Source organism: Bombus vancouverensis, chromosome 5 (assembly GCF_051014615.1).
Source record: "Bombus vancouverensis nearcticus chromosome 5, iyBomVanc1_principal, whole genome shotgun sequence".
NCBI lineage: Eukaryota > Metazoa > Arthropoda > Insecta > Hymenoptera > Apidae > Bombus > Bombus vancouverensis.
In genome coordinates, this window is record NC_134915.1 from 2,794,447 (window position 1) to 2,815,519 (window position 21,073).

A 21,073-nucleotide genomic window follows, 5' to 3' on the forward strand; every position below is an offset into this window, starting at 1 on the left:
TCGCTATACTTTAAGTCAGTTTAGATATTTTACGTATTTCTGCTAGTTGTACGTATTCTGTGCATTTCTGCGCCTTTTAATTTCTCATTTAAGATCTGATAAATTGTTAACGCACGTTATTCGCATAGTTGATTAAATTTTCCTTTCATACGAGAAGCGATCATTTACTTTAAATCAATTTATAGATCGTAATATTAAACGGGAAGAAAAGCTTTTGAATAAAAATGTAACGATTCCCTTTAGCTATTGTCCTTGTTTAATCTTTTTCGCAAGGGGCAATCTTTTCGTGTTCTACGGTAATCGAAATTCTAATTTACTTATTCACATTTTTATAGTTTCGTTATTATGTATGATAACCATTTGTATGATTCAGAACGTTTAGTTTAGCTTTCGAATATCAGGCAATATCTGATTAAATATAATCAGATGATAATATTACCATTAATGCGATATAACATTTCTAACGTGATTTTTTACCACTTGCATTTATTACTTGATTACTATATACAAAATAATTGATTGATAAACTTATTTAAAGCGGTTTACTCACGCCATGCTTTTGCTTTTCACCCTCCCAAAACTTTTCAAGAAAGTTTAACTTAACTTCTTAATACTCGGATCGCCCTAGTTCTAATTCTCGTATTAGTAGAAAATTCTCTTAATTTTAATCTCGCCAATGTAAAGTTTTTACGCTTACGAGAAATTATGTCTGAAATATTTTAAGCTGCTACATGGAAAACTTTACACGTAAATACGAAACTAAATTTGACGATTCAGTGTAGCAGCAAGCAACGCAATATTCAACTTTTTCAACGATTCGTAAACAGCATTTGTAAAGCTATTAAACGAAGAATGTTGCAGGAAATAACGCAATATATTGATGGAGACGTAAAGATCGGGAGAAGTATTTCACTTCCGACTATTTTCGTTTAACACACGTCGTTCATCAATAAAATCAGAATCGATACGCGAAACATGTTTTATATTGACCTATCCTATGTGAACACAGTTTTTATTTTGCGACTGCATAGCTGTTGCTAGTTTTATCAGATTGCTTTATATCACAAACGTTAGAAACGAAAAATAACAAATTTGATGCATAAAAGCGTGTATAAAGAACGAGATAGATACAGATTAAACAAACGTTTTGTAGACAAATCTGTTGTCACGTATCGTATCAAATCCACTTAATCGATGTAATTTCTCGTTTAAAACGCTATATCGAGCAACATCGTTACGTTATAGGAAACTTATTAGCCAGCACGAACGAAGACCCATAACGCAATTTGCACGAGATAATTTAATTTCGAATTACAAGGTACAAGAGCCAACGTTTTAAAAAGATTCTCAGATATTTATTTTCACTCGAATTCAATAACTTGAACTGATACTTGTTACATGGACTGATGGATAACCAATGGAAAGTTGAATTTGAGTCTAATCAGTCACCTGTCAACAGGAAAACTTATTTCCACCGGTGACAAAACTTCCAATATTTAAACATTCGAGTATCGTGCGGTATTGTTGAACAAACACAAACGTTTAATGGCGTGACATCGTGTTTCGAACAGTCGGTTCATTATTGGCACACAATTTAATGTAATTCGAAGACAGTTTGACATCGAAGCGAATAATATTTTGTCCGCCTGAAAAGAGGAACCGGCGATTAGCCAACGAAAACAAGAGAAACAGAGAGAAGGAGGATAGGCTCAAATTAGAAGTTTGAGGTAATTCGTCTGAGAAAAGCGTGCAGTACCGTTCATACTTGCCCGGACACCCTGGTCTATTTGTAGTAACAGTATGTGAACTTGAGCAGACTGTACAAGTCAATGACGAACTAATAATTACGAGCAATACTTAATTGCTTTGTATGCAGTCACCTGGATATAAATCTTTAATTTTACATTACATGTTTAGAAACATAGCAATAACTTGTCCGGACACCCTGGACTATTTGTAGTAACAGTATGTGAACTTGAGCAGACTGTACAAGTCAATGACGAACTAATAATTACGAGCAATACTTAATTGCTTTGTATGCAGTCACCTGGATATAAATCTTTAATTTTACATTACATGTTTAGAAACATAGCAATAACTTATCCGGACACCCTGGACTATTTGTAGTAACAGTATGTGAACTTGAGCAGACTGTACAAGTCAATGACGAACTAATAATTACGAGCAATACTTAATTGCTTTGTATGCAGTCACCTGGATATAAATCTTTAATTTTACATTACATGTTTAGAAACATAGCAATAACTTATCCGGACACCCTGGACTATTTGTAGTAACAGTATGTGAACTTGAGCAGACTGTACAAATCAATGACGAACTAATAATTACGAGCAATACTTAATTCCTTTGTATGCAGTCACCTGGATATAAATCTTTAATTTTACATTACATATTTAGAAACATAGCAATAACTTGCCCGGACACTCTGGTCTATTTGTAGTAAGAGTATGTGAACTTGAGCAGACTGTACAAGTCAATGACGAACTAACAATTACGAGCAATACTTAATTCCTTTGTATGCAGTCACCTGGATATAAATCTTTAATTTTACATTACATGTTTAGAAACATAGCAATAACTCGTCCGGACACCCTGGACTATTTGTAGTAACAGTATGTGAACTTGAGCAGACTGTACAAGTCAATGACGAACTAATAATTACGAGCAATACTTAATTCCTTTGTATGCAGTCACCTGGATATAAATCTTTAATTTTACATTACATGTTTAAAAACGTAGCAATAATTTAAGTTAATATTTATTATGTATATGTTAATTTACGTTTGCTTTAATCATCACTATGGTTGTATTGGCATCGACAGTCTTTCTATCTGTTTGGAATAACCATCGTTGTTAATCTGTCTTGTAACTAGAAAATTGAAGAATTTAGAAATAGAGAGCTTGACAGGTAACAAAATAGTTCTGCAAAGTATGAGAATTACAGACGCCAGGTTTATTGAATACTGAAAATCAATTTAATCTGATTATGGTATAGAGGAAAGTAGCCAAATATGAAACAGTATATCTAATGTGGAATAGTACCATTTTTGCATATGCCTGTCAAGCAACTATAGACTATTACACTCGTTCACTTTCAGAGGGTTTAGTTTGCCAAGAAGTTTCTTCACAATATTTTCATAGAAAAATATGCATCAAGTATCTAACGTGCTGGTGCCGCGGTTGACTCTTGGATATGTGATCGTTGCAAACAGCTACTTGCTTACTTAATTTTTTTTTTAATACAACTTTACAATCAAAATTATAACCAGAATCAATGAAAACAATAAAATTAATTTTTGCTTGCTTTCCATGAAAATATTTTGCCTCGTGTCTACCTATTCCATATCGTGCACAATTTCTTCTCTTTTGATATTAGTTCCACATTGAAAATTGTTTATAATGTTAGAAATATAAGACTACTCTTAAATCGAGCGTAAACGTATATGAGAATACTCTTAAATAAAATTCTTTTACGATCGCGATTGATTTTGTAAGAATTAGGTTCGAAGACCAAAAGATTGTTCCAAATTCTTCTCTACTTTTCTCTATTATTACACGTGTTATTGTAAAGATTATGAAGAACCAGATCATTCGTTACGTAATTACGATATACCTTCTCAAAAATAAGCAAATTTCCGAATACTTTTGAAGCGTAACGTGCTCGGACTGCTCGGACACAATGAAAGTGAGATATTCACCGGGTTGCTGGTATTTTCCATTTAACGGGCGATTGTGCAATGTCGAGCACAGCTTCGAGATTGCAGCTGGTAGCTGTTTCGGCGAGATCGCAATTCTCACCGGTGGTAATGATCGTGACAAAGCGACGATAACGGATAATTTTCGCGAAACTAGTTACGCGACCGAAAAACCTCTGGCAATAAACGAAAATGATAATCCACCGTTTATTTGTCTTCGCGAGACACAGATTTTCCACGGTTTCATCCGACCTGAATCGAACGTATGGATTTACGAAACAAACAGACAGATGCAAATAACAAATATTTTACTCTGCATCCATATTGACTGAATATTGGAATACTATAAAAATTATAACTTAGATTTTTATGTATCATATACTAGAAAGATCGGAGTAGATTCTACAGCTACATTTTATAAATAGAATATATCGCTTTCATAAAAGTTAGTGTTCGAATTAAGACAAAATTCTTTTGATAGAATTTGTTCGCAATATTTCTTTTAATCTGCCTTTTCAAATTTATTAACCTCTTCTTTGTATCCAGCAAACTTATTGTTTCTCGGATTTATTCGAGATAATATATTTTACAATTGAACGTGTCTGTTACTACTTCGATAATATGATAAATATGATAAATTAAATTTTAAAATGGAATAACGACGTATCCCTTTCTGTTTATTATTTCTATTGCTTTAAAAGGATGCAAGGAGTGAGAAGATATAAAAAGAGTATTACAAAGTCAATTTTGTGACCAATGTAAAATCAGTGTTATAAATGAACACGTATAAAATTGTAAAACAATTTGTATTTGTATCTTTAAAAATTATCTATATAGAAATGTTTCGATATGGATACACCATAATAAAACATTGCTAATTGCTAATTGCTAAGAAAAGAGAATCCAATGTCACAACACTTTTCACGTCTCTGTTATAATTTTTTTTTAAAGCTTCAAATAATCTACTTATGTTAAAAAAATGCCTTTCAAAAATATAAAGTATAAATATAATACGACTCTAAATACATATAATGGCAAAATTTGATAGGAATAACGTTATATATTTATACAATATATATTTTGTAGCTATTCTCTGAAATTATCCGCGATAATACACATCCAAATAATTAATAATAATACACGAAGATTTTTTTATGTATTTCATCTACACATATATATCATCTGACGCACACACACATTTGCATTCCAACGTATCACTGCAGTGCCTGATTCATCATCCTCAGAAATGAAACTCATAATGCTATTATTATGAGAGCTTTCAGGGCGTAAAAAATTTCGTTACTCATCGTGAGGTGAACGAGGTGCCGAAATTTCATGCGAAATGATTTATGTACCATATTCTCTCTGCCAATAGTTATAGTTGTCTGGCAACATCCATCATTCGTGCTTTTACCATTAGACTTTTCAAAGATTAGACTTTTAACTAGATTGCTCACTCTAGCAATAGTGATCCTTATTTTCTGTAAATTCGTCTTCATTCACTTTGTAACTTATATCGTAACACGTTTGGTCAAGGTAGGCTCGATAGAGTTGCGAGTAAAAATTTTTGCCTCATCGCAGATAAGAGCATTCTTCCTTTCTGGAAGTATTTTTCTACCTAAATTATTATTAACAAGTATCATTGTAATCTTATATTTCATCGTAATATCATCACATATCTCTATATACATATACATATATATTATAATCTATGTATTAGGTTATCCGAAAAGTGTCTTTCTTTTGCAGACACGTCTTTTACAACGATGCATTTTTATAAATGTTATTAAATAGGTTTTGAAGTTTGATATTTATTGATTCACACAGATTCAGTTTTTACGCACTGTATTTCACCACCATGTACAGCCATATGAACACACGGAATACACTCGGATAATTAACACGTGGTCGACGCCAAAGACAAAGGAACGTCGTTAGAAGTCGTACCAACTTAGAATGTAGAAACTAGTGATCATACCAACCTTATATTTTCCTGAACAATACAAACATGAAACCTAACCTGTCAAACGTTGTGATCTTTATTTTGATAGAACAAAATGGATCGTACGTAATTCGATAAGATAATATAAAACAGAAAATGTGAAACTTTTCAGACAACCTAGTGTAATATATGTCTATAAAGGATCAAAAAGTACAAAAATTAGAAAAGATATAGTAATGTTTTACAATAATAATATATTATCCCTTTCTAACATTAATGACAGACGATGTGTTGTCCCTTTTTAAACGTAAGAAATACTTTGAAAACGTAATTAACATTATAATATAATATATAATTCATTGAATTACAATAAATAATATTAAAAACTTTCAATTGCTGTTAGATCATACTTTAATGTTAATTGTCCTTTTATAGAAGATAATTGGAAAATGTTTAACGAAGCATGAAGTGATAAAATTTATCAAACAATTTAATCTTTCCCAAAAATTATAAAATTCAACCTACCGTTGCAACTGAGTTACCAATAATCTATCGCAATAATCGATGCGACTGTATACGGTGAATAAAACACAAAGTCCATAAACTGTATTACATTAGTTTTAAAAGTTGTTAAAATTATACAATGTGCGAATACTCGTATTTAAATACGTTGGATGATGAATTATTTAAAATATTTCAGTAAACCAACTGAGATCGAAAGTATGTCTCTTGGATGGACGATGAAACGCAGGAGAAAGACGTGAAAATGACTGAGAAATATTGCAGAGTAGTGGGACGAAACAATCGATGAGATTTGCAGGCACCGAAAAAGACATTTGGCAAAGTTGCCGGGTTTCAAGTGCTTTCGCCCGAGATGAGAGTGCTTTTCGAATCCGACCGTAAAATCTATGAAAAGAATATATTCTGAATATTTTTACCATTTCGTCTCTAGCATCGATTCGATGCAAGATTCTGAACTTTACTTCCGCGCTGCTGATGCGATTCTATTCTACAGATGCATCGCAATTGCACAGAAATCTTAAAATATTTTTCTGCATCGCTAACCATCTTTTTACATATCATTTTTGCTATTGCAGAGAAAACTTCCTTGTTAATAATACATTAATGTTGTGCCATATTTTAAGTACAGTGATTGTAGAAAAATATTTGAACGCTTAGCGTAGCATACTTTTATGTATGCACATTGTCGCTCGTAACTATATGAACACTATGCTCGATTTACATAAACGATGCATGAATATTATCAAGATATAAATCAATAGCAAACTAATGATCAAAAGCAATATTTACGTTTTTCTTTTAAAATTAACAGATATATATATATATCGTATGAGCTATTAATTGTTGATTTTCAATGTTATCAATGGTACATTAAAATTAAATACACAATTTGTGTCAGCATATTTTAGATATTTATTGCCAAAATTGCTCGGGTTATTTCTATCGTTAATTTGAAGAAACTTTCTCCATTTTATCCGTACGTTGACAAGTAAATGAGCGAAAGCTAATGAACATTATAAATGACACTACTGCATCGTAATGTTTGTCATTTTCAGACACCAATTTTTTTAACGCGTATTAATATTTCAAAGTAAATTTTATCGTGCCATAATATGCCTTTTCTAATAAAATATAAAATCGCCCTGAGTATTTTTGCAACTAAATTACATTTGTTAAAAAGGGCAAGTGTTCATACACGTTTGAGTGTTACATAAAATATTTTAAAGTTTCAAATCTGAAAATGTATATAGAAATTGAAAGAAATTTACTATGAACATACATTTGGTGAACAATTAGTATATCGTATAAGCACTCATCTTAAACATATAATTAGTGTTAAAAAAAATCTGCCTGAATATTGAAGTTTCTTAGTATAATGACTATTTAAATAATTTTGTGATTTTTACGAATTGTATACTTACGTTAAATATCTCATAGCTTCCATGTACATCTTCGGTATCGTTTCATACTTTTCCAATATCATTATGATGATTTCGTTAAAGCACCAGCCAAACTTCAAAGTACCAATACATTTTCTCTACAACATTCAAATACTTGCGTCGATTGTCGACCAGAAGTATCGTAATAAAATAACAGTGCAAGTTGAAAGATAAATTTAGGGTCGGTAGAGGACGTGGAAACGTGACTTTACTGTCAGAACAGGTATTAAAGTCCTCGATCTAATGATGAAAGTTCAGTTTAATGGGATTAAAGATTGCTTGATGTCAGAATTTGGTTACTCTTGAGCGAGTTCATTCAAGTTGCATTACATTCTTTCCTTAGATAATTAAATGATTATTCACGAACAAACTTGCAACTTTACTTTTTCACGATATAAGCAACTTTATCTCAACGTATTTCCATTAAAAAGTCAGCTTCGTTACACGGAATATGTTGTACTTATCTTCATTTTTCATAGGAAAGTTTGGTATAAATGGCCCAATGGGAATTCGACATGAGCTGAAAATATTTAATGCGATAAATGTGTTCGCAGACTTAATAATTCGAGAAAATTTAACGTAATAAATTCAATTATTAATTCCATTCAGCTGCCGACAGACAATTAAATCGTATTTCGGGATTTTGATACTTTTGCCATATTCATTTCGAATTTATTTCCATGAAATTTCGATAAAATTTTGTCAAATTCCTGCGAAAGATAGGAATTACACTTACAATGATATAACGCGCGTGTTCTGAAACATTAGGAAAATTTCTTGCATAGAAGTGACTACAAACAAATATATATATATATCTAGATACTAACTATGGTATCTAACGCGTATTGTAATCTCACGACAATCTTCAATAATTGCGTAAAACATTTTCCGATACTTTCTACTTACACACACATCATCACACACCACCCGAACTTCCCTCCAGTTTCGAAATGAAGCACACCATCGCCGTTTATATTTAATTATTAAACGCAGATAGCCAAGCAACTGCATACAAATTATTAATATATATATATTGCGCTAGTTGTGCGACGTTCTTGTGTATTATCGTTGCTTAAGATTTCTCTGTCGATACTTTTGTATGTATGAAGTTATGCTTGTGTGCACCGTTTACGTGCATACAAATATGTTCTGAATGTGCAACGTTGAAGAAATTAAACAGTTAGCGAACAACAATACCGTGCAAAACACCGATAAATTATCCCACTTACGAAGGCTGATGGCAAAAATATCTCATGAAACCATAAACGCGAAATACCCATCGTTTGCCGACTGTTTTAAATTACGTATATTATCATTAATTATTAATAGGTTGTAATTACATCGATTAGAATCATACGACTAAAATAAGAAAATATATCGAACTGTGATATAATTTTGTTAACGATAAATACATCGCGCCTGTCGCTTCCTTCTGCGAAAATCATGCGGATTCTTTCGTCTCCCTGCTGTTACGTTTTATTCTTTGTCCCGTTCGTTTCTTTTCACACGTATCTCGTTATTTACGTTATTTCGTTCGACGTCGACAGAGACAGACGGCGATATTTTGCACGGTATTGTGCATCCAAGTTACCGCTTAAATTCGAAGCATTCGCTTGAAATCGCTTAGAGACAAAAAAAAAGCTCGCGCAGAAAGAGATCAAATCGAACGCTGAGAAATGATGGAAATTACACGTAACGTAGTCTCCGGTAATATTTGCCGCGTTACCCGGCCTCGTCGAGCATACGAATAACTCGAGAATCGGAAATGAATAAGTCAGGTGTAAATTGACGCGTACGCGTACGCTGCTGGCGAGACCATTCGTTTCACCAACAAAATTAGGACACTGCTTAGCGATTAGTTTGATTTTTTCAGTGTCGACTTTGTTTGTTCGTCATGCTGCACAATAGTTGAAAGCGAAGGCATAGTTAAAAGAGGACGTTCTGCTGATAGTTGATTTCTAGATTCTTTCTGGGCCTTCACGATTGAGCGGTCCATTTTCATCCAGACTATTATTAGTGTTTTGCTCCCGTTGCGCTTTTGCGAACACTAAGTGCATCACGAGACATGCACTTTAACTTTCATTTCGGAATTTATTGTTCGTACTTAGCCCGTAACAACGGACTTGCAGCCACGAGAAAACACGTTTTTATACCGAGAGCTTTAACGTACCACCACTTTAACGCCACGAATTTCCCATCGATTTCGACAGCTAACTTTAACAGTTATGTAGCTACTTTTATTCTTCTGTAAGGAATGTACGTTTAGTCGTTGTTTGTGATTTTTATTCCTGTCGGTAAATCTGTTTGTCTCTCATTACGATTATTCGTCAGAGTATAGCGCAATTCGAAAAAATGTTCCTCCTCGGATCAGTAACAAGTTTGATAATCCTTTCAATAAAAAACAAATTGAACAATTTATCTTTCCAATTTCTAACGTAGCATTGCTGCTGTAAAAATTTCTCAAACATTTTTAAATGCGAAGAGGACAAGGCTTTCGCCTCAATTTGAGAATTCAACGAATCGTATTTATCTTTCTGAAATGTTTGTTGCACTAATTACTTCATTATCGCAAGAATAATAAATCACAGCACGAAAACGAAATTCTTGGAAACAATATGCGATAACAGCTACAACTTTTATAATACACCTACCACGTCATAAATAATAAATAGATTAATTCCTAATTTTTTAACAATCTTCAAACATGTCGTATAATTGTTTGACAACGCTGTTACACAGAAAAAGAAAAGGAGAAATAAATTACTAATGTGATGGATAAAACTAAAAGCAAGTGTTATCATCGAGGCTGCAGGTTCGTTTATCAAAAGTAAACTACGTGGGCATGAAAATTACTAATCTAATAAAAATATTGACGCGAAAGATGCTAATGCAGAGGATTCTTTTGTTTCGAGTAGGTCGATCTAAGGCACATGGACGAGAAATCGGGAAGCAATGTAGTGGACGTGGGAGTCGATCTCTCCGAATTCTACATGTCGGTAGAATGGGATATTTTAGAAGTACCTGCAGTACGGTGAGCATGTTACATTCATAAATGTTTCCCGCATACTTCTTTACCTGTTTCAATATTCTCTGTATATGTTTCGAAAGCTGCATATTTGTGTGTACAATTATTTCACGATCATCTTTCACCCCTTAACATACAACTACGGGCACAACCCGTAGTACGACGATCGGGCCCAACGTAAATATTACGGGCATATCCCGTAGTTGATGATCAGACCAAACGTAAATATCACGGGCATAGCCCGTAGTACATGATCAAACGAAACGTAAATCGTAGGTTAAGGGGTTAATCTTGTTAACAATCAGTATTTTATTAGAATCTCCTAAAAAGTATTTAATTAACGCATACAGTGGTGGATAAACGAAAGATTAACATTGATGCTATGTTAATTGTTTTATTCATTTTATTTAAATTGTAGCGTTTTTTCTACCGCATAATCCTCGTGCTTTCTTTTGTCCCCTTGTAAATGTAATTATTTTAAAGAACGTTTACTTGATCGATGATTAACCAGATTTTTATTTACATTTTATTTACTTTGTAGAAACGTACAGGCAATGACAATTGCAAAATAAAACGTACGTACAAGTATACTCGACGGAAAATGAAAACAGATTGCAAAATGCGTAATGTGAATATTTTGCCATATATGAAAGAGCAATATCTTTGCAAAAACAGAACTTTATTCGATATTGATTATTAACAAATGTCGGTTAGATAACATTGGCACGAACGAATTAAATATAGCTGAACTCGAGAAAAATTCAGTGCCTGGTACTTTTGCGAGTTACTTTTTCCGAACGATGCGACGTGACATTCATTCGAATAGGTTTTTGTTAGATATTCAAACGACTTGTCACGTAAGTGGAATATCATTGCTATGTTCAGACAGCTAGAGGAATGGTCAGACGGCCCCAAATTGCCACCGGAATTTCGATCGATTCGTGGGCGAGAGAATGGACATCTTGCATGTCGTTTGACAGAATTGCGCTTTCAAAATCGCCATCTGCTACCAAAGCGTTAATGAAAGACCGGATTTCAATATTAAATTCTTCTCGATTTTTTGGTTCCTTTCTCTAAGAAAACGACGGGAAAACAGTTTTTAGATCCTCGTGTTTCTTTTAAAATTAGATTCCCTTGCTCTTTCACTTCCAAGAAAAGTAATTAAAAAAGAGCAACGAGTATTTCTTTGTAATTAACGATGTAACAAGTTAATAATGTTAAAGCATTACGAGAAAATTTTCTCTGATTAAAAATACAATAAATAATAAAAGTACAATGAAACTTTTATAAAGAGGTAAAGTGTAAAAGTAAAATATTCGAGACATAGTTCATTATTTGTAATGATAAAGCAAAATTTTAATTAATTCTGCTAAAACTTGCTGAATTTTTATATTTTCAGACGCCTCTTGAAATAACATTTAAAATACATTTATTTGCTCTTTCGTTGTTAACTCTCCTACTCATAGGCTGTAATATGCGCCAAAATTTTGTCCATTATATTCGTCAATCAGTAAAATACCAATTTACAATGCAAATATAAAAATATAATATAAATTTAACTTGAGCCAAGGATTAATCTTATTTCGTTGTTTACCTGATACGTAACATAATACGATGGGAACATATTTCCTGCAGTAATTTGAATACATTTTGACTGCATCCTTGAATTAAATTAACTAAATTAACCTTTGCATTTCTTTTTGCGCAGAAACGAGAAATTTTACACCTGCTGCGACGAGCCGTATCTGGATATCACGTTTAACATAACAATGCGAAGAAAAACACTTTTCTATACTGTGAACATAATCATTCCGTGTATGGGAATTTCCTTTCTTACGGTACTGACGTTCTACCTACCTAGCGACAGCGGCGAAAAGGTAAGTCAAATTTATGTTAGTAATTTGTCGTAGAGCATCTGATATGTAAAATTAAGTCAGCATAAACACGACAGTACGAAAGCTGGATTGCCATGTTTTTTACGATTCTAATCTAATTTCTACTTTCATTCCTTTCGTATTTTACGCGTTTATGCTTTCCTGTATATGTAGGTACTCTATGACACGTTATATTAAAACTTTCATAATTTTAGTACTGTTCTAATTAATTAAACACATATCAACAAACCATTCGTAGACGACGAATATTTTCCTAAAGTACCATAACTCAAATCAAACACAGTTCAAAGTATTCGTATTTTAATCAGAGTAACAAATATTATCAATCAACTGAATTGGACTTTCGTTCAATTTTCTCTCCCGTTTTTGCTTCTTCTCAAATACTTTGGTCGAGTTCTCATTAGGATTAGGGGCGTGTAACGAATCTTCATTCGGATTAACCATTGGTGTTATACAACGGAGAAGATATTTACTGGTACAAATATGATTATGACAGAATTTGACGAGTAACCGTGGTGATTAGATACTCTAGATGCTAATGACAACGATCTTAGGTTCAATAACGAACCCACGGTCAACGAGATAGCAAATGCGTTCTTCCAAAGTCTAAGTCGAACTCAACTTACTTGTCCACAGTACAAGTAGAACTCACCTAACTCTTTGTTAAAACGCAGAGTATTCACTGATCGTAAAGACGGTGTGTAACTCGCTGATAAGATCGCACGTGAATGAGACTGATGAAAACTCTCTTCTCCTTACGATCGCGTTCGTTTATATTATATTGGTCGAGGGGGTACCAATAAAATTCCAATCGCCTTTGTTAGACGGTTCCACATAGCGACGACATTGTTTCTGCCCGGAGTTTGATTATTAATACAATATGTGTGTGTCCTACGATATTGATATTCCGAGACAAAACCACGCGTGGCTTGATCTGTCCTCGGCCGCTACAACTATATTTTTAAGGAGAGCTATACCTCTGTCTATACCTCTGTTAGGTAAAAACGTCCATCCCGTGATCGTTTAGCGACCAGTTATGTCACTTCGAGTCCAAGCCTACTGTCATAAATTTCGAGCAAACATAATCGAATTAAATCATAAACAACTACTTCTAAGTTTTGTTATTTAAGTACAGCTATAATAAAAAGTCTAGGCTAAAGTATTGGGGATCTTCCTAAAAATTCCAAAAGAAAGGACCCAATGTCCTTTCGGAAACCATAAACTTTCAGATACGTTTAGTATAATACGTTTGGTTAATAGCGACAACTATGTTCATTAATATGTACCAATCATTGTAGAAATGCCAAAATCCCTCAACATTACGAGAAACGTTTCACTAAATGTTTTTGCTCGTATCTGTAAGAAAGTTTCGAAAGTTTCGAAATGAGAAGCAAAGTTGGCAGCACAGAATTACTAAAGAAACAAATAGAGTTTAATGTAAACTAAGTATAGAATTTAGAGGAGAATTCTCGTTAACGTGGCCGCATAAAATTCGTTAATCTAAAATTTTTTAATATTTGTCATAGAAAAGAGAGATTAAGAGAAGTTCAAAAATATAGAGTTGCCTATGTAAACCTGAGAACAGTTATTCCACGGACGTCGTTTGCGGAGATCTTCAAGCAAAAAACTGCGAATTTCTGCGAATAAAGCAAAGACAGTGACCAGGAGAATTTGCTTTCAAATATAATGCTCGATATTACACGTTAATAATAATTCAATTGTTATTATTAAATTAAAAAAGAAATTCTCCTCTGTTCATAAAGAATCATTTAGTAATTGATCTATCAATTGATGCAACAAGGAACCTCCAGCTCGCAACTGATTTAATTGATTTAATATTATTAGCAAAATCTTGCAAATCAAAAGTCACAAATCGACGCAATCGTGCTGAATCTAGCAACGAGACAAATGCAATTCTACGATTAAATTTTAGAAATTACGAGTTACCTGATCTACCTGACCTACCCTTATCTCTTATCCCACGTAAGATGATAAAATTATAAACCAGAAGTCTATACACTCCATAACACATCCACATGTCGATCCACATGTTATACAAGGTGGTTGGTAACTGGCGGTACAGGAAAGGGGACGTACCGAGCCAAAATTCAAAGTCGATTTTCTCGAAAACAAAGCCTCAAACGAAAAATTTTTATTCTATATCTTCGACTTAATTTTTCGCGTAGAATCACCCCCTTTCCGTTTGTACCACCAGTTACCAACCACCCTGTATAATGTTCTATTAATTGACAACTTATAAGAAAGTATTTCTTTCGAACAGCTTCTGCAAACATTTAAACCTAAATGTCTCGCACCTCAGTAGCACAGGACAGCGGAATGCTTCTTTGAATACTTTGTCTTTGTTGTTTTGAAGATACAGTAGCGTTGCACTTTCTTTATGAAATAGAGAATTACTATTTGACAAATTCAAAGGTTTCAGCTGGCTAGGCAGAAGCTTTCATCAAAAACGGTCGTTTGTCGTTCGCTTTCCGAATATTTCGATCTCACAAATAATAAGAAAGCTTCCGTCAAAGAGTCGAGTTGTTAATTAAAACTCAGTGCCCGAAAATCCACTAGTCTGTCTTTCAACGAAATAATCCTACACCGGCATGATCCAATCGCGGTCTCTTAGACCACATCAGTCGTTAATTAAAATCGGTTGTGGTCGCGATGCTCCGCAATGCAATTAATTCTTTTATAGGCGATGCAAGTGGTAAACGTCTGTAAATTCTTCTAAAACGGACAATCGTGGATTTTTCGCGAAAAAATATCGCGGGAACAGGCACAGTGGTCTAAATGTAATGGCCGGGGTATCTGAAGCAACAAAGCATTCCGGCGACGAGCCGGCAGAGAGACAGTAATTGCTTGTTTCCTAAGTTTCCGTTTTACGTGTTCTTTACCGGCGAATAAACTAGCGCAACGAATATAAATCCAATGGAGAAACTTTGAATTTATGGCGGTCGTTAATCATTCGAAGCGAAAGTTTCACTAGAGAACTGTGATTCCGTGGAATGCAAGTTTTATTGAACCGAATTCTGTCATGCGGCGGATCCTCCTATGTTTCGAATAAATTCTGCAATGGTTGATTTTACAGTACTTTCATTTCCGGTGCTGTATACTAGCATCAAGTTAGCTTTGGTCACAAATTTATTCCATTTTGATACAACTTTATGCAGTACACGTAGGAAATAACATTTTGTTTGCTTCTTCTCCTCGCGTAATTGATTTACAAAGCACATGGAAATCTGTGATTTGCATAGTCATTTGAATAGTCTGTTGACCACTCATGTTAAAAACAGGCGATAATGTTTAATATAATTGACTGAAAGATTAATATTCAGCAGCCAGATTCGCATAAACGAGAACACATTTTCGTAAATGACCGATTCTTAACGAATATCATCATTCGTTGATTATAATTATCATCGTGTCAACGTTTGATATCCATAGATACTACATGATTTAAAAAAAATTATTTTTAAATACGACGTTGGATCAAAGGTACATTAACAATCAAAGATTTGAAATTATTTGGTGAACAGGAAACTTGAATTTTTCGATACGAAAGATACATCAAAAAGGTTGGATTACACTTTCTAAAACTTGTATAAACAAAATATACAACAATATCTTTCTCTTTTTTCAATTAATCATTTCCTTTTTGTAAGGTCTGGTAGAACTTTATTTATATGAAGAAAATATTTCTAGTGGTTTGCAAAAATCAGTTCAACCGTTCGTAATATATTACTACATGTATTTACAAGCAAAAAATATAATTATAATTATAATTATAAGTCTAATTAAATCTTGTCAAAAATATTCAAGTGTCCGGACAATTTTGATGAGTAAATAAATGTTTTGTCATATTTACATCGGTTTTTAGATTGTTTCGAATATAATCGTGAATATCACGATAGTAGTTCATTTTGGTATTGACAAAATTTAAAATATTTTGTTCATAACACACATGTGTTGCAGATATCAAGCGACAAACTTCGTCAATATATTGAGCTGAGATCATTTTGAGGAAAAAATGTTATGTAGAACGTGGGTCAAAATTCGTCTTCGTTTTCGAGATATGAAACAGAAAGTAGTATAAACCACGATTAATCAGACGCATTCAAGCTACTTAACTCTTAATGATAATCGTTTATTCCAAACTACTTTTTACACTGATTACTGGTTCGGTGTAAAAGTTCAGCAAGAAATGTTATGTACACCATGGCTCGTGTGTCTTCGTTTTTAAGATACGAAAGAAAAAGTAGTATAAATCAGAAGTAATCAGACGCATTCAAGCTGGCTAACTTTTAATACCAGTCATTTATTCCGAGCTATTTTTTACAATAATTTTTCACCTGTACAATTTTCTAAAAGACAAGGTAAAAGACAGTTTGAAATAAATAATCATCATTAAAAGTTAACTAGCTCGAACGAGTCTGATTATTTTTGATTTATATTACTTTCCCTTCCGTACCTCGAAAAGGAAGACGAATCAACCCACGGCGTATATAAGATTTATTGATCAAAATGGTCTGCTGCAAAACATGTTGTCAAAGTTTGTCCTTTGACATCTGAAACACCCTATACACATAAAAGTCCTTTGCGATAAATACTCGAATACCTGGACGATCCATTGCATGCGTATTTTAAATACGAACTAGAAACTCCTATCTTTTTCCGACCTGTATTCCACATAAGACAGGGAAACAGGTACATTGATTTGCCCCGAAGCGAAACATCAACAGTTCAAAGCTAGCGTGTAAACATACACGAAAAATATCGAACGAATTGGCAGATGCCAGTCACGCACCGAGCAGACAGAAGGGTTCGACGCGACTGTACGCAGAGAGAAGTAGATCGAGGGCCGCGTGCCGCAGGGTAAAAAGTTCCGGTTGAAAAGGAAAAGACGGATGGGAACCGGGGCAATGCAATTAATTCCTTTATCCTGGGGAACGGGCGTGCTTACCTATACTTAGCGTCCGTAAAGCGGACGTGTGTGAAATATGCGCCGAATTAGTTCTCTTCCACGCCGCTGTCGGCCTCGTTATTTTCCCTTATCTGTAGGTAGAAGCTAGTAGTTACTTTTGGCTCGACGACGTAGACTATTTTTCATTTGCACCGCGACCTCTTGCTCTCCGTCGGCTCTCTCGCCGCCTCTGCTTGCCACCTTACAACTCTGCCCGCCTCCTCGTTCCTCCTGGCACCGCCTCGTTTCATCCCTCGTCCAGGTTTTTGCCTCTGTCCGTTCTTCGCCTTTTTTCGCTTATGTGTCCGTTCTTCGCCTTTTCCCACCGTCTTCGAAAACCGCCTCCGGGCAATGATCGTCTTTGTGCGGGGCCTTCAATACGCGGCCGAATAAATAGAGAAAAGGAACCCTCTGCAGTTGCGCAGTTCCCTGTCATTGATGCGCTTTTCCATCTTCAGCCTTCGACAGCTTCTTATCTCCGGATCTGGATTCTCCGAAGGAAAAACCGCGCCGGTTTATCGACGTGCTCAACGAGCGAACACTTTGCGACCGGTTCCCTCGACGCTTCTCTCCTCTCTGCCCCTCGCTGCCTCTCTGTCCTTTCAACCTTTCGTGAAAGAACACGCGTCACCTGCGCCTTTCCAATGTTTTTTCTTCCATTTCCACGGTTCGTCGAATCAATCGTAGTCGCGAGCATTGCGCTGGTTGTCACGTTCGTTGCTTCTTTGCTGCACCGCTCGCTGAAAAGACTGCGCCCTTATGCTGGCAGAATCGTCGTTCGCGGTATCGTTGACGTGAATTTAGACAAAGCAGCTTCAGTACGAGCAGAATTTCTCTGGTTTTCGATTCCTGCACAGCGTCTGTATAAAACTGCGGATAGCACGAAATAGATACACGGCGGAAGTTCGTCTATGCGAATTCTGTTTATATAAACGAAATTATAGTAGTATCCTATTTTCTGAACTATCGTCCAGCGTCAATCCACTTAAGTGCGAGATCGATCACAAGACACAAACAGTGGAGGCACGCGTTACGTGTCACACTCTCGTGTTTCGCAGTCCGCGACATTGTTGTGTATTTAGGATCAAACGTTTCCTGGAATTGTCTTAGAAAAACACCTATTAACTGAACGAAAAGTCATATACGGTGCACTATATTTTATAGCGCTATTATACCATGGATCCTTCACATAAACGGAATTCTATCGTGTACATGTAGAGGGTGGTTGGTAACTGGTGGTACAAGCGGAAAGGGGGTGATTCTACGCGAAAAAAGAAGTCGAAAATGTAGAATAAAAATTTTTCGTTTGAGGCTTTGTTTTCGAGAAAATCGACTCTGAATTTTCGCTCGGTACGCGTGCACTTTATCACGTCTCGTTGTAACGGATCTCACTGTAGATTTTTAAAAAAATTAAAAGAAATAAAAAAAAAAATTTTTATTCTATATTTTCGACTTCTTTTTTCGCGTAGAATACAGGGTGTCTTAGAATCGGTGGTACAATTCAAAAGACTTCGATTCTACATGAACAAATAGATCTAAGATCTAAAGAGAGCACATGTTTTTCCACTGGAAGCTTTGTCTTTGAGATGATCGAGGTGTAGCGGCACATGAACTGAAGGACAAATCAAATCATGTTGTTGTCTTGCCTCGGAGAATCAATATCGTTAGGATCCACATAATGTAATAATAAATAAACTCCGGGCAAAACAATGTCGCCGCTACGTGCTACGGTCAAACGTAGACGTCGAATTTCGTCGAATCGTAAACGTAGAAGTCGAATTTTCCGGCTCTACCCCGACCAATACAAAGAAACAGACGCGATCCTAGGTTCAATATCTACGAGTATCTACCGAGTGTCTATCAGTTATCAACGAGTTATTAGCGATCTTATTTTGCAAGTTATACAGTGTCTTAGCGAATCCGTTAGTACGAGCATCTTTGTGAATATTATCTATACTTATTTATTTAATATTTTAAATATGCTTGATGGTTTCAACAACGAGCAATCTCGTCTAATAAATTTCACCATCAACCATCCTCTACACAAGTCCTCTACACAGGCAAGCAGGATCCTTGTAGGGAAGACTACATTTATAGAGAAGTCTATAATTTACAATGAGTATGTAACTTGTCAATTTGCTAATACTAATCGATAGTAAATTATTGTGCAAGAGTCGATGGTTTGAAGGCCACGCAACCCCTGAATTTCAATGTACCCTGAGTGCACTTTTGCTGGAAAGTGGAAAATAACTGGTAGTTGACTCTCTGTGATTTATTCCCAACGCTGAATTGTTTAACAGTCTAATTATTAATTAAGGCTGGTTATGGAAAGATAATTGAAATTTGAAATATGAAACTTCACGTTGATTTCGTTTTCTTCTTCTTCTTCTTTTATTGCTGAACATTCTAAAGGTGAAAAAATATTTTTCACTAGTATTTTGATGAAGATAGAAGCTTCCCTTGCAGAATGAAGCTCGCGGATTTTTCAGAATCTCGTGGCCAACAATAAGTATGATGCGATTGAATCGAAATTTGTAGTGTCTTCGAAAGGAAGACAGTTTATGACATCATTGTTGAGCGAATAGTCGGTAGCCAACGACACGTGTAATACCTGACGTATCTATCGACTAACCACGAAGAATAACCTGAAATTTCTGCTAGTTTAGGAAATATTGTATCACATTGTCCCGTCAGAGCGACATTATTTAAAAAATATATTTGTAAGATGTACATATAAAAATCAATATATTGATGTCAAATGTAATTAATCAGTAACGTATGCATTTTGGGAAAAATTATGAAGAATGTAAAAATAAAAATAGAAGAATGGATTTACAGAGAAACGAGGTAAATAAATTAACCTGTGATCTGATAGATTTCATTACATTTATTTAAATATGAACGAACCTATGATTCAACCATAAATTAATACTATAATTAGCCTTCAAATAAATAACTCATAAGTGATAATATAATTTATAGACTAAACTATGATTGTGTGCAGATACTATCTATGTATGTGCCAAACTTAGTCCTCAAATAAATTAGTCTTCAAATCAATAATTCATAAGTGATAGTATAATTTATAGAGTAAACTATGATTTCATGGAGATACTATCTATATATCTGCTAAACTTTGTACTTCTTGTAAATGTTCTGTGAAATTCATTGAACAAAAACTAAAACATTTAATTTCCATAATGGAATAGTTTTAGCATATTTTTTAAAAAAATACCAAATTAAATGTATACTTCGTACTTGCGTGAACTATTGCTGATTTACTTGTACTGTATTGCGTATTTGTACGAAAATACAACATAGTATTAGGTTGTCCGGAAAGTGTCTTTCTTTCGCAAACGTGTCTTTTACAACAGTGCACCTTCATACAAACGTGAAACCAAGTCTGTGAAATGTCGCGGTGTTTATCTCAACAGAACAAAGTGGATCGTACGTAATTCGACAAAATAATATAAAACAGAAAACGTTGTGCATCTATTATTTCCTCATAAAACGAAAGAAACTTTTCGGACAACCTAATATTTTACGTTTCATAATGGTCAACGCGGAA

General features: G+C 34.5%; 1 protein-coding gene across 2 annotated transcripts in view; it reads left to right on the forward strand.

Moving 5' to 3' along the window:
* The window catches only part of nAChRalpha4 (nicotinic acetylcholine receptor alpha4), a 384,984-nt gene that overhangs the window by 259,078 nt on the left and 104,833 nt on the right, over positions 1 to 21,073 (forward strand). For both annotated transcript variants that reach the window (XM_033347108.2, XM_076618476.1), the window contains 2 exons: positions 10,535 to 10,650; positions 12,353 to 12,521. In XM_033347108.2, the coding sequence (XP_033202999.1) occupies positions 10,535 to 10,650; positions 12,353 to 12,521 (285 nt within the window). The remainder of the gene's footprint in view (positions 1 to 10,534; positions 10,651 to 12,352; positions 12,522 to 21,073) is intronic.